General features: G+C 38.6%; 1 protein-coding gene across 2 annotated transcripts in view; it reads left to right on the forward strand.

Moving 5' to 3' along the window:
• LARS2 (leucyl-tRNA synthetase 2, mitochondrial) overlaps window positions 1-14,045 on the forward strand; it is a 107,858-nt gene that overhangs the window by 29,501 nt on the left and 64,312 nt on the right. For both annotated transcript variants that reach the window (XM_084621300.1, XM_084621299.1), the window contains one exon: window positions 11,591-11,680. In XM_084621300.1, coding sequence (XP_084477426.1) covers window positions 11,591-11,680 — 90 coding nt within the window. The remainder of the gene's footprint in view (window positions 1-11,590; window positions 11,681-14,045) is intronic.

Below are 14,045 nucleotides of genomic sequence, written 5' to 3' on the forward strand. Positions count from 1 at the left end.
TTGGATATTAGAATTTTAGATATAGAGTGCCTCAAATGCGTTTTTAGGATAATATCCTTTTCATAATAATTCTGGTGAACCTGTGTTCTTCATTCTAGCATTGCTCTAATGAATTTAATGGGCATGAAACAATAGTTGTTAGTTGCATTTTCATAGGTAGGGACCTACCAAATTCAGGGTCCATATTGGTCAATTTCATGGCCAGGGTTTTTTTAAATTAGTCAATTTCATGTTTTCAGATGTTTACATCTGAAATTTCACCCTGTTGTAACCATGTAGGTCCAAACCCAAAAGGCGGTCAGTGTGGGAGGATCTCAAGACTGTTGCAGGGGGGTTACTTCTGTCCTGCTGCTGGTAAGGGCACCGTCTTCAAAGCTTGGCAACGATGAGAGAGAATACCCTGGAAACCTATGCGGAGCATAACATTTCTCAATCTGTCAGAGTACCAAGAGTTCAAAAGCTGCATGTTTGAAAAACACTCTCTACAAGACTTTAAAGAGATTTAAAGAGTCAAAAGCATTGTAGTCTTGCTTTACTTGTTGTTGTCAAAGTAACTAAAGTTTTGGGACTCCTGGCAATAGGATTCTTCCAAAATACCATTATACTAGACAACTACCTCTCACTGTACAGACAACTTCCTGCCACTGTATGAACTGACTTTTTAAAAATTTTCTTTTTAAAAAACCAGTCAATAAAATTTTCACAGAGAAACACATCACCAACAGCAAAAGATACAGACTTTATGACAGAACTCCCTCTGTTTCCATCTGGGGTTCCATCAAATGAATGCACATTCTCATCAAGCCACCAATTCACAACTAGATAAATTATCAAATTGTAACTCTCTTTATCCTAGAATACACTCTCCATGCAAACTTATTCGTGAACCATTTCAACCTGTTCATGCTGAATTTTCATATAATTTTCATGTAAAAATAATATTTCTTTCCTCCTCATAGTAAATTTTAAAAGACAGTAATTCTTTGACTGATATTTTTCTGTAGTTGGGTCATTTTAAAATGACCTTGTTTACTGCCTGAAGAACAGTTAAAAGTTTAACAGTATATACAGTACCTGCTAATTTTCTTCTCCATCATGGTCATTACTTGTGTCTTTATATCCATGTAAAGATTTAGAGTCACATCTTCAGCTAAGTCAGCACAGTTCCTTTGATTTCAGCTGAGGATCTGGCCTTTATTACTCAAGCTGGGCTACTTACAGATATTGCGTTTGTAATGTAAATATAATTTTATGAGGTTGTAAATCATTTTGGAAAGTGGATGAAATGCTTCTGTAGAAATCTTGGTTTGATAACAATCATGCTATATATGGTTGAATAGAAAAGGAAACTCTTGACATGCCGCAGCTTTTAGTATGGGAGTAAAATAGCTCAGAGTCGCATTCTGCATGATCTTTGCATACGATGTAAACAACACATGAAAAAATAGGTTGCAAGTCCCTCAGTAACAAATATTTAATGGCTAGGTAGGAAATGTAGTTTGGTCAATCACCTAAAGATCTGTGAAAACCAGGAAATTATTTTACTTCCAGCAATCTGTTTTCTACTTGGGTATCAGAAAAGCCATATGATGCCCAAATGGACAGGTAATGTATTAAAAACTGTTGTTGTTTTTTTAATGTTTTGGAGAAATGCATCCAGATTTTTTTTGTTTGTTTCCCCTTGATAAGAGGAAGTGCAAGTGCAGTGCAACTGTCTTGATATTTGGATGTGCTAGAAAAGAGTCCTTACTAATAAATGAAGAACTGGGTTCCCTCTAGTCAAGTTATGTATTATTCACAAAACCTAGCTCTCTCTCCCAGGCTCCATATATTGCTGATATTAAAAAATAATACCCATGGAAATAGCTTAAAGGTAAACTTCAAAAATGTTCTTTCTTTTTTTTTAAATGCAAACTGGTTAAGTTTGTGGTTGAGTAATAGAAAATGGTATGTGTATAGAAGACTTTACAGATTATTACATTATAAAATAAGGCACGTGAAAATCAGTTTGTCCTTTACTTATAAACTGAATCTTGCATCAGAATTCTTTAGATCCTTGCATATGCAGCAATCTTAAATGTGGATTTCCTCTTCTTCCCGCGACACCTGGAAGCAGGCCAGAATTTTGACCTGGGCTGGACTTAAAGGTATGTCTCCACAAGGATAAAAGACCCCCAGCAGGCCTAGGTCAGCTGGCTAAGCCTGTGGGGATAAAAATTGCTGTGTAGATGTTTGGGCTTCAGGATCCCTTGTCGGATCCCAAGAGCTTGGGCTCCAGCCCAAGTTCAAATGTCTACACAACAATTTTGAAATCCGCCAGACTGAGTAGGCTGACCTGAGCCAGCTGTGACGGTGCCACGGGTCTTTTATTCCTGTGTAGACGAACCCTAAGTCTCCTCTTGGAAACCCTAACCAGAGTCAATAGCTTCCAAAGCTGCACCGCACTCAACTTTAAATTAGCAATGCTTTTATCTGTTTAAATTGAGAATTTGTTTGCAACAGAACCTTTAACTGAACTTCAGACAGTAGTGGTAAGCTGCCAATTAACTGATTATACTAACTCCTCCAGCATAATTCTCCCTGGGTGGGCATGAAGGGCCTAAGAAAGGAAATTACTGGATAAGAATACATTTTTCCTTCTATGTCCAGCAGTCTTAACAGTGGTATGTTTGTAGCATTGAGTGTCATCCCTGAGTTAGCAAAGTAACACTAACTATAAACAATGATAAAGATACTTTTGGGTGAAAGTAACAGATATATTTGTGACTAGCCAGTGGACAAAAGGAGGAATGGAAAACTGAGAGGGAGGAAAAAAGAAGAGGAGGGAATCCCTCCCCTCAAAAAAACTTGTCAAACAACCTGGTGGCTATTTGTCTCTAAATCTGTCACAGACACTGAGGAACACATGCAATAGGCAAATGAAAAGATTATTTCATTTTTGTAAATATGGTGGTGTTTTAACATGTATTCTATCTCAGAAGCAAAAATGCTCGTCTTCTAATAGGTCAAAACACATTCACCTGAACTGCTTTGTGTTATGGAATTTTTTTTTGCTCTACCCCACCGCCAAACAGGTGATTGTATGTCTTATATACTGCAGGACTGTGCTCACAAGCAAAGGAGCTAAATTTGATAGACTGCAGGAAGAATCCCATCTTCTAGTTTTGCAGACTCATTTTTTGAAAGCTTTTCTGGCTTTTTGTATCAGAACAGGTCAAGACCTTCAAATCTGTGTTGGGATCATTTGAGGCAGCACAGATAAAACCTTTAATACACATTTGTCTTTAATTAAAAATGTTAACAAGCTAACAAAAGGATATTTCCAAAGATAATTGTAGAGTTTTATAACTGGGAAATATGAGAAATTTTTTCCTCTGTAAGTCTTAATGTGCTAAACTAAAGGCAGAAGGATCATATTTTCACAATGACTTTGGGGGTGGTTCTTGGCTTGTCATCATTTGCAGTGACACATATTCTTGCTGATCTCAAACCTTGTTCATTTTTAGAAAGTCTCTTAATGATTGACTCTGTAATGATGTTGTTGCTGTACCTTTTTCGTGACATGTAACTTCAGTCCTTCATAGTTATAATGTTAAATTATGGGTTTGACTGATCTCTTTGCTGTTTGGTGATTTGAGAGCACATCCTTTTCAGTGATCTATTCTCCTTCATCTCCTTGTGAATGGCAAGCCAGATCACCACCTACAGGAGAGAGAACAAATGAGATTCTGTTTGCACCAGTTGAATTTGTATTGTGTAGTTCTAAGTATGCGAACTATACCATTTTAAATTGAGAATGTCATCTCCTGTAGTTTCAAATGATAACCTGCCCATCAGGATCAGAGATGAGCCTCTGTCCATTTTATTACTTTTATCTTGACCTTTTCTGATAGCTTGTTTCAATTGGTTTATGGGTGTGAGGCTTCTATCCTATCCTGATATACAAAAAAAAGTTCAATTGGGACTGATCTCCTCTCTCTTACATCACTGATATTTACATGGACATAGCTCCAGTGAAGCCAGTGTAGTTTTGCCAGTATAAAACTGGCATCGCAGAGTGGAGAACCAGGCTAAATTAATTGAATATGCAAATAATACCAAATGTGTACTGTATTGTCTGAGACACGGAAGTCAGGGTTTTTATCAAGTGGTCCATTTTCAGCACAGAGTATGGAGTTAATGGGTTGTTAAATCTTCACACACTGCTGAAAACTTACCATTAAATGTCTCTCTTTGGTCTTTAAAGACTTATTTTCGGTGCTGAGACATATTTGCACAAAATGTATTGTTCATAGCTGCATGTCAATACTGTAATGTTAAAATTGTAGAAAATAAACAAAATTATTAAGCAGAGGTATTTCAAAGGCCTTTGAATGTCAGGTGATGTTACACGTTATGCCGCAACAACTATAACATGGAGAAAAAAGGCATTGTGGTCCAAACATTTTTAGGAGTTTCTTGATCACATTTGCTCAGCTTAGAAGTGAAAAGTTGCTAGTGTTTTTCTAATTGCCAACCTTGGAATCTGATAAATCAAAAATATGTTTTTTGGCTTAGTGACCACTACGGGAACCTGAACAGAATCCAGCTCACACTTCCATTGTTGTGCTGTTTTTGCAAGGCTAACAGAAGGAAAAGTAGTAAAAATGTATTTGTGTCCCTTAAGCAAGCACACATGAATCTAAAAGCACCCAGGCAATGGATCTGTTGTGCAAGAAGGTGCCATTTGTATAAAGTTACAGAGTTTGACAGAGTTCTTTTGCTATTTTCATTTTGGGCCAAACTTGAAAAACTGGCCATGCCAATAAAAACATGCTTGTATCCATTACATCTATAATTTATTTCACAAAAAACTAGGATTTGCATGCACAGCTTTAGAAAATATAACCCTTCAGCCCTTTAATCTTTTTCCAGCAACAATTTAGGCCTTTAGTCCATGTTCCTGAAACATTTTTTTGTCTTTGAAGTTTTTTTAGAACTAGTGTTTTACAAAATATTGGACATTATAAAACGTTTGGCTCTACTGACTATAGAGTTCTTGCATAAATATTTTTAAGTTTACATTTTAAACTTTTATTTTCCAACACCATATTCCATCAGGAGAATGATTTATAGCTCTATTAGTCTTGCTCCGTAGCACAAACATTGGGGTCTGAGTTGCACACATCTCGTGGTGTGTGTTTGTATAACATATATTAAAAGTGCAGTGTGCTTTTCCTAACATTTCTGTTAATTCCAAACCATATCTCTTCCAATGTTTCAAAGGCACTAATCCTGAATGAGGCAAAGCTGTGACTATTTAAAAGTAGATTGTTTTTATTCAGTGAAGTGCAAAAAGTTTCTGAAAATTGTCTTAAGTGAAAAAAAATGCTGTCCATGATATTGTCATCTGCTCTCCTCTTAACTTCTGCCCCTCCTCTATCTTCTTATAACATGTGGCTCTTGATCTCACTTTCCTCACAATCCCCCAGCTCTGTGATTTCCTATCTGATCCCTTAGTCTCACTTCTCCTTGCTGTCACTTCTTATACAAATTTCAATCTTAGATCACTTTGCTCACTAACCTTTGACCTTATCTTCACAAAGCATTGCTCCCTCTTTGATTTCTCAATATGAGATCTCCTCAGCAACTATCTTATCTCCTTCAACGAACATTGCATGCTCATCCCCTTTTACCACCTCTCCGCCATATTCTTCCAGTCTGTCAACATGTACAACTTCTCAGCCCTTTCCTTTTTTCTTTCCCTCACTTCCATGGTTCCCTTCAGTCCACTTTCTCCTCTACCCTCAACTTTTACCCTTCTCTTCAAAAGTAAAGTCCACCTGTCACCTTCCAGGATACAATCCAGACCAATGAATGGTTGTCATCACCTGCCATGCAACCTTGGGTGTCTCACATTGCTTTGTTGTTGTAGCTCCCAACTTGGGCTACTCACAAACAGCCAAATAGCATGCAGGTCACCCCCTGAGTGTCTGGGTATAGTTGCAGTCCTGGCTCTAGCAGCATGTTAGCAAACACAAGCCATGCTCTGGCTTGGTTAATACTTTCAAGGTGACCTCAACACGCTCCCCATCCTGAATTTCCCCAAAAATATGTATTCTGCACTGTCCAGCCCTCTCCTGGACAGTTCAAATATTATAGGTCCGTTGCCCCTGTCAGGGGTCAATATGCAACAGTTTGCTACTCTAACTGGAGTAACCAAACAGTTCAGTTTAACTACAACACTAGTTGTATTAGTTTAGATTTATAAAACAAGTTTATTTAACTATAAAGTCAGAGTTTAAGTGCTGTCTGATAGAGCTGATGGAAGAGAAGATCCTAGGATTGGAGGTGCAGGTGGAAAGTCTGGTTGAGTTTAGAAGGGAGTTTGAGTGGATGATGGAGCAAAGATATGAGGCAGCTAAAGGGAAAAGCTCAGACTTGCAGATGGAAGCAGGACTGAAGAATTCTGAGGGGAGACTGCTGGGTGAAGAAAATGGACAGTGGAAGGATGTGCCTAAGAGAATGAGGCAGAGGAAAAGACGGGCTAGTGAAGGAGAAATAGAGCTCAAGAACAGGTTTGCAAAGTTGGAAAATGAAGAAGGGGCTCAGCAGGTGGTCACTGAAGGTGGAAGGGCAAGGAAGAAGAGAAGAGCAGCTAGTCCTATAGGAAAAGGGGAAGAGTCAATGGAGACTACACCAAATATGAGCCCCAGGAGGATACAGGATGGGTTGAGGAGGATTACAAGGGAGAATAGGAATGGAAAGAACTTGCAGCCAGAGGGAACAGGGGTTAGACCGGACAATCGCACCGTCACCAGGAAAAGGCAGATCTATGTGATCAGGGACTCCTTACTGAGAAGAATAGACAGGCCTGTAATGAGAGCTGATCCAGAGAATAGAAGGGTGAGCTATCTTCCAGGTGCTAAGATACGGGATGTGGACCTGAGGTTGAGAAGGATCCTAAAGGGAGCGGGAAAGAATCCACTGATTGTCCTTCATGTGGGAACCAATGATACCGGTAGATTCTTGCTGGAACGTATCAAGGGAGACTATGCCAGGCTGGGGAAGACACTTAAGGAAATCGAGGCTCAGGTGATCTTCAGTGGGATTCTGCCTGTTCCTAGAGAAGGACAGCAAAGGTGTGACAAGATTATGACTATCAACAGATGGCTCAGGCAGTGGTGCTATAAGGAGGGCTTTGGGATGTATGGCCACTGGGAGGCATTCATAGACAGAGGACAGTTCTCTCGGGATGGACTCCATCTGAGTAGGGAAGGAAATAGACTTCTAGGATGGAGGCTGGCACAACTGATTAAGAGAGCTTTAAACTAAGAATTTGGGGGAGATGGTTGGGAGATGTCCAGGTTATCTCCACGCCGGATTTTAGCATTGGGAGGGAAGAAAACAAAGTAAGAAAGGATACAGCCGTGTGTAGGAGAATGGACATAAGGAGGAAGGGCAGTGTGGATACCAGTCTAATAGGTCATACTTGTTGTAGAATGTCCGTGCCTAATTGGGCAAAGAATGTGAGCGAGGCCAAACAGCAAAAATTAAGATGTTTGTACACCAATGCGAGGAGCCTAGGTAACAAAATGGAGGAACTAGAGCTACTGGTGCAGGAAGTGAAACCAGATATTATAGGGATAACAGAAACTATGGTGGAATAGTAGTCATGACTGGACTACATTTATTGCAGGGTATGTGCTGTTTAGGAAAAACAGAAATAAAGGTAAAGGTGGTGGAGTAGCATTGTATATCAATGATGAGGTAGAATGTAAAGAAATAAGCGATGGAATGGATAAGACAGAGTCTGTCTGGGCAAAAATCACATTTGGGAAGAAAACTACTAGAGCCTCCCCTGGGATAGTGCTTGGGGATGTGCTATAGACCTCTGGGATCTAATTTGTATATGGATAGAGCCCTCTTTAATGTTTTTAATGAAGTAAATACTAATGGAAACTGCGTGATCATGGAAGACTTTAACTTCCCAGATATAGACTGGAGGACAAGTGCTAGTAATAATAATAGGGCTCAGATTTTCCTAGATGCGATAGCTGATGATTCCTTCATCAAATAGTTGCTGAACTGACTAGAGGGGATGCCATTTTAGATTTGGTTTTGGTGAGTAGTGAGGACCTCATAGAAGAAATGGTTATAGGGGACAACCGTGGTTCAAGTGATCATGAGCTAATTCAGTTCAAACTGAACGGAAGGATAAACAAAAATAAATCTGCAACTAGGGCTTTTGATTTCAAAAGGAGTGACTTTCAAAAATTAAGGAAATTAGTTAGGGAAGTGGATTGGACTGAAGAATTTATGGATCTAAAGGCAGAGGAGGCCTGGGATTACTTTAAGTCAAAGCTGCAGAAGCTATCGGAAGCCTGCATCCCAAGAAAGGGGAAAAAATTCATAGGCAGAAGCTGTAGACCAAACTGGATGAGCAAGCATCTCAGAGAGGTGATTAAGAAAAAGCAGAAAGCATACAGGGAGTGGAAGATGGGAGGGATCAGCAAGGAAAGCTACCTTATTGAGGTCAGAACATGTAGGGATAAAGTGAGACAGGCTAAAAGTCAAGTAGAGTTGGAACTTGCAAAGGGAATTAAAACCAATAGTAAAAGGTTCTATAGCCATATAAATAAGAAGAAAACAAAGAAAGAAGAAGTGGGACCGCTAAACACTGAAGATGGAGTGGAGGTTAAGGATAATCTAGGCATGGCCCAATATCTAAACAAATACTTTGCCTCAGTCTTTAATGAGGCTAATGAGGATCTTAGGGATAATGGTAGCATGACAAATGGGAATGAGGATATGGAGGTAGATATTACCATATCTGAGGTAGAAGAAGCGAAACTCAAACAGCTTAATGGGACTAAATCGGGGGGCCCAGACAATCTTCATCCAAGAATATTAAAGGAATTGGCACATGAAATTGCAAGCCCATTAGCAAGAATTTTTAATGAATCTGTAAACTCAGGGGTTGTAGTGTATGACTGGAGAATTGCTAACATAGTTCCTATTTTTAAGAAAGGGGGGGGGGAGTGATCCAGGTAATTACAGGCCTGTTAGTTTGAAATCTGTAGTATGCAAGATCTTGGAAAAAATTTTGAAGGAGAAAGTAGTTAAGGACATTGAGGTCAATGGTAAATGGGACAAAATACAACATGGTTTTACAAAAGGTAGATCGTGCCAAACCAACCTGATCTCCTTCTTTGAGAAAGTAACAGATTTTTTAGACAAAGGAAATGCAGTGGATCTAATTTACCTAAATTTCAGTAAGGTGTTTGATACTGTGCCACATGGGGAATTATTAGTTAAATTGGAAAAGATGGGGATCAATATGAAAATTGAAAGGTGGATAAGGAATTGGTTAAAAGGGAGACTACAGCAGGTCATACTGAAAGGTGAACTGTCAGACTAGAGAGAGGTTACCAGTGGAGTTCCTCAGGGATCAGTTTTGGGACCAATCTTATTTAATCTTTTTATTACTGACCTCGGCGCAAAAAGTGGGAGTGTGCTAATAAAGTCTGTGGATGATACAAAGCTGGGAGGTATTGCCAGTTTAGAGAAGGACTGGGATATCCTACAGGAGGATCTGGATGACCTTGTAAACTGGAGTAATAGTAATAGGATGAAATTTAATAGTGAGAAGTGTAAGGTCATGCATTTAGGGATTAATAACAAGAATTTTAGTTATAAGCTGGGGACGCATCAATTAGAAGTAACAGAGGAGGAGAAGGACCTTGGCGTATTGGTTGATCATAGGATGACTATGAGCTGCCAATGTGATATGGCTGTGAAAAAAGCTAATGCTTTTTTAATGCGGACTTGGGATGCATCAGGCGAGGTATTTCCAGTAGAGATAAGGAGTGGTGAGACACTCTATACAAAACAGTGGTGAGACCTCATCTGGAATACCGTGTGCAGTTCTGGTCTCCCATGTTTAAGAAGGATGAATTCAAACTGGAACAGGTACAGAGAACGGCTACTCGGATGATCCGAGGAACGGAAAATCTGTCTTATGAAAGGAGACTCAAGGAGCTTGGCTCGTTTAGCCTAACCAAAAGAAGGTTGAGGGGAAATATGATTGCTCTCTCTAAATATATCAGAGGGAGAAGAATTATTTAAGCTCAGTACCAATGTGGACACAGGAAAAAATGGATATAAACTGGTCATTGGGAAGTTTAGACTTGAAATTAGACAAAGGTTTCTAACCATCAGAGGAGTGAAGTTTTGGAATATCCTTCCAAGGGAAGCAGTGGGGGCAAAAGACCTTTCTGGCTTCAAGATTAAACTCGATAAGTTTATGGAGGAGATGGTATGATGGGATAACATGATTTTGGCAATTAATTGATTTATTATTCATGGTAAATAGGCCCAATGGCCTGTGATGGGATGTTAGATGGGGTGGGATCTGAGTTACTACAGAGAATTCTTTCCTGGGTATATGACTGGTGAATCTTGCTCACATGCTCAGGGTTCAGCTGATTTCCATATTTGGGGTCGGGAAGGAATTTTCCTCCAGGGCAGATTGGAAGAGGCCCTGGGGGTTTTTCGCCTTCCTCTGTAGCATGGGGCACGGGTCACTTGCTGGAGGACTCTCTTCACCTTGAAGTCTTTAAACTGTGATTTGAGGACTTCAATAGCTCAGACATAGGTGAGAGGTTTATTGTAGATGAGATTCTACAATAGGGTGAGATTCTGTGGCCTGCATTGTGCAGGAGGTTGGACTAGATGATCATAATGGTCCCTTCTGACCTTAATATCTATGAGTCTATGAGTATAATGTATTAAAGACAGAAATGGTTACAATAGAAATAAATATAAAACATTTTATAGTAGCTAAAACTTAAACTAGACTTGGTTCAAGGTAAAATCCGTACCACAGGTTCCCAGCACCATTGCTGACCAAATTCTCAGAACAGGAACTCCGCCAAGGTCAGTGGGCTGGTTCCTGTGTCATCTTAAGAGAAAGAGAGAGAGATACCCTGGGGTGGTTTTGCTCCTTACTTTTAGAGTCCAGTCACCCTTTGAAATGCATTTTCCTGCATTTTACCTGTAGATAAATTTCCTTCTTGCTGTGAGGATGGAGATGTGGAGTCTCATGGTGAAAGAGGTTCCATGTTATTGTTTGCTAAAATGCAGATTGATCTGTTCCTGCCCCACTTCGTTGCCAAAGAATGGCCACTTGATGGGTGATTGCCAATGCACATTGATGACGCCTGGCTGAGGTGGTAGCTTGTCCTTTGTCTTTGAGAAACTGGTTTACCCCCTCTTGCTGCCAACTTCCTCAAGAAAAATCAACCAGATCCACCATGAAATCCCTCCCATCCCACCCCCTGGGCTGGAATAGCAGCATTGTATAAACAGTGTTGCAGCTCCCTGGGTTGGCTGTGGTTTGGGGGTATTGAAGGACATTTTCCCACAAACCATGATTTCTCTACATATGCATATGTACACTTTTCAGTCATAGTGCACATTTTCTAAATTAATTTAATACAGTACATATTTTCCCTACAGGTTGCAATTGTTCATACGGTCTATTAAGTAAATCCCTTGAGTTATGATGTAGCAGGAAGATAATAGAATGTTTTTTCCTTTCTCTTTACAGGAAATAACCACTTGTTTACCAGAGTACTATAAATGGACACAGTACCTCTTTATTAACTTATTTGAAGCTGGGTTAGTCTATCAAAAGGAGGTAAGTGCAAACATTGACCTATAAAATTATGCATATACCTTAAACTTAATGTCCTAAGTCACTCATACTATAAATAATGTCTTTCAGGCTCTTCAGTTCACATTCATTAAGGGGACAGATATTTGCATTACTGTGTTTGTGCTTTTGTATATCACTGTAAAAGATAACAAAATGTTAATGGGTAACTATCTTCCACTGCTAGGTATAATGGCAAGGCAAATCAATTATCTTTATTATCAAAGTGGTATATAGTGGCCCTATGTGCAATATTGGTATGCCAAATGATTGATGTAGATTGGATTTGTTTATTTCATGGCTCCCCTAATGTCATAGAACGACTCCTGCTTACTTAGGGTGCTGTCCTCCTCCTAGCAAAGTTATTGGAAGATTTACCATTGACTTAAATGGGATCAGGATTGACCTCATCAGCAATAAGACCCTTCAATCGGTGCTGACACCAGTTAATGCACATCTTCAGCTCTGCCTCCAGCACACTTGAGATATGCCTTAAAAAGTCTGAAGTATCATTTATTGCAGTTATAAATGGAGTACTAGAGGACCAACTGTGGCTTTGCTAAGGCTATAAGGGTAGCCTTGAGCGAAGATGGATGTAGAGCTCCATTCCATGATTGGGAATGCCAGGCTAGTAATTACCAGTTTACACATGGTTTAATTAGTCTGGGAGCTGGAGTCAGTGAAAATTAACAGAGTCTGTCTCTGTCTTTCAGCCTCACTAAAGAACCCAGTTTATATTCATCATGGCAGAATCTTGTCTCTTCTCTAAAGTGAGAGACTGCATGAGTTCTGAACACAAGTGGAGAGGATGCAGTAGTGAGACAGAAGGGACAAAACACAGCTTTAAATCCCTGATTATGACTTTCAACTATTGACTTACATGTGTTGTTGCTCTATCTTTTTCTTCATTGATTGTGATGGAGTTTCCTATTTGAAAAGTTCTAGATTGTGTAGTAGTGCTAATTAACACCACTGTCTCATGGCTAGTTTAATCATAATCCAAGATTTCAACATATATGCTTCTCTTCAATATCAGCAAACCAAAATCATCCCATTTCTTCCCAGCTTTGGGTCATAGTTATTTAACAAAAGAAAACTAGTTCATACTGATACTGCTTCATTTTGGCTTTTTAGCATTTTATTATTTTTTTAATATTGTCTGTTTTATGTTCATCAGTGTTTTATTTTAACTTTGCAGTGGTCTAATCATCTTGTTAGGGAGTTCTTTATAAATAAAATGGTCACTATTTTTAGAGTCACATTTACAATGTGATATACCATTATTGAAGATATGTATTTTGATTGGCTTTGAAAATGGATTGTAATAAATTAATCTTGCATGGTCTGATATTAAATATCTTCTTAATTTAAAAAAAGTTTGACCTTATTTGTAGGTTAAAGATAAAAGGTAGCTGAATCACATTAAGCATGAATTCCCATGAAATTCTTGTATTCATGTGAGCGTGATTTGAAGATAGGAATTTAAATTTTTTATCAAAAATATCTATATTTAATTCATTCTGTCATCATTTATATTGTATAAATCAATGCAGGCAATCAGATGATGCATAAAAAGTCACTGTTACTAACAATAGTATTCCTAAGGGGAAGGGAATCAAGCAACGATATGCTACAGTATTTCCCTTCACACAATTTGTGAAGTGGTTTTTGCTGCTTCCCAAGCACAGGCATTGTGTTTAAGAAGAAAAAAAAGTTTTGAAATTGGGATATTTTGAAAGGAGAATGATGATAAATATTCAAAATGCAGTAACATGAGAGAGAAAATAGTTATTTATTTAAATTCTGAGATTTTGAGTCTTCCCCCTACATAATAGGTTTATTTAATTTATTTCAAATAATGTGTTAATGTATAAAACATTGTGGAGCAGAGCTGTAAGTCAATTTGCCTGTAAGTCACTTTGTATAGCTCAGCTGAAGTTACTAAATGATGCTTTATATGGTGGATTGATTTTCACAGTTGCTATTATTCTTTTCTTGTTTAAATTTCCGTTCATGTTTTTTTTTTTTAATAAATGCCTGTTAGCATATCTCTTTCATTTACCATGCCATGAGATTCCTTCAATCTCTTATTATAAACAGTAGAGGTTCCAATCTTTCAAAATTATGCATGTCTTTTTCTGCTGTGTATAACATGCAGTATTTGTGATTTAGGCCGAAACACAAATTGCATACATGTGATTAAGGCTGGACTTGAACACAGATATTTTCTCCACTGTACCATTTTGTATTTTCTAGCTTACTTGGATTGATATAAATAGGAGAGCGTGATATCTAAAATAACCTACATTGAGTAGTCAAATTCAGTGCAGGAAATGTTAACTCTGTTTAA

Source organism: Lepidochelys olivacea, assembly GCF_965140295.1.
Source record: "Lepidochelys olivacea isolate rLepOli2 genome assembly, chromosome: 2".
Taxonomy (NCBI): domain Eukaryota; kingdom Metazoa; phylum Chordata; order Testudines; family Cheloniidae; genus Lepidochelys; species Lepidochelys olivacea.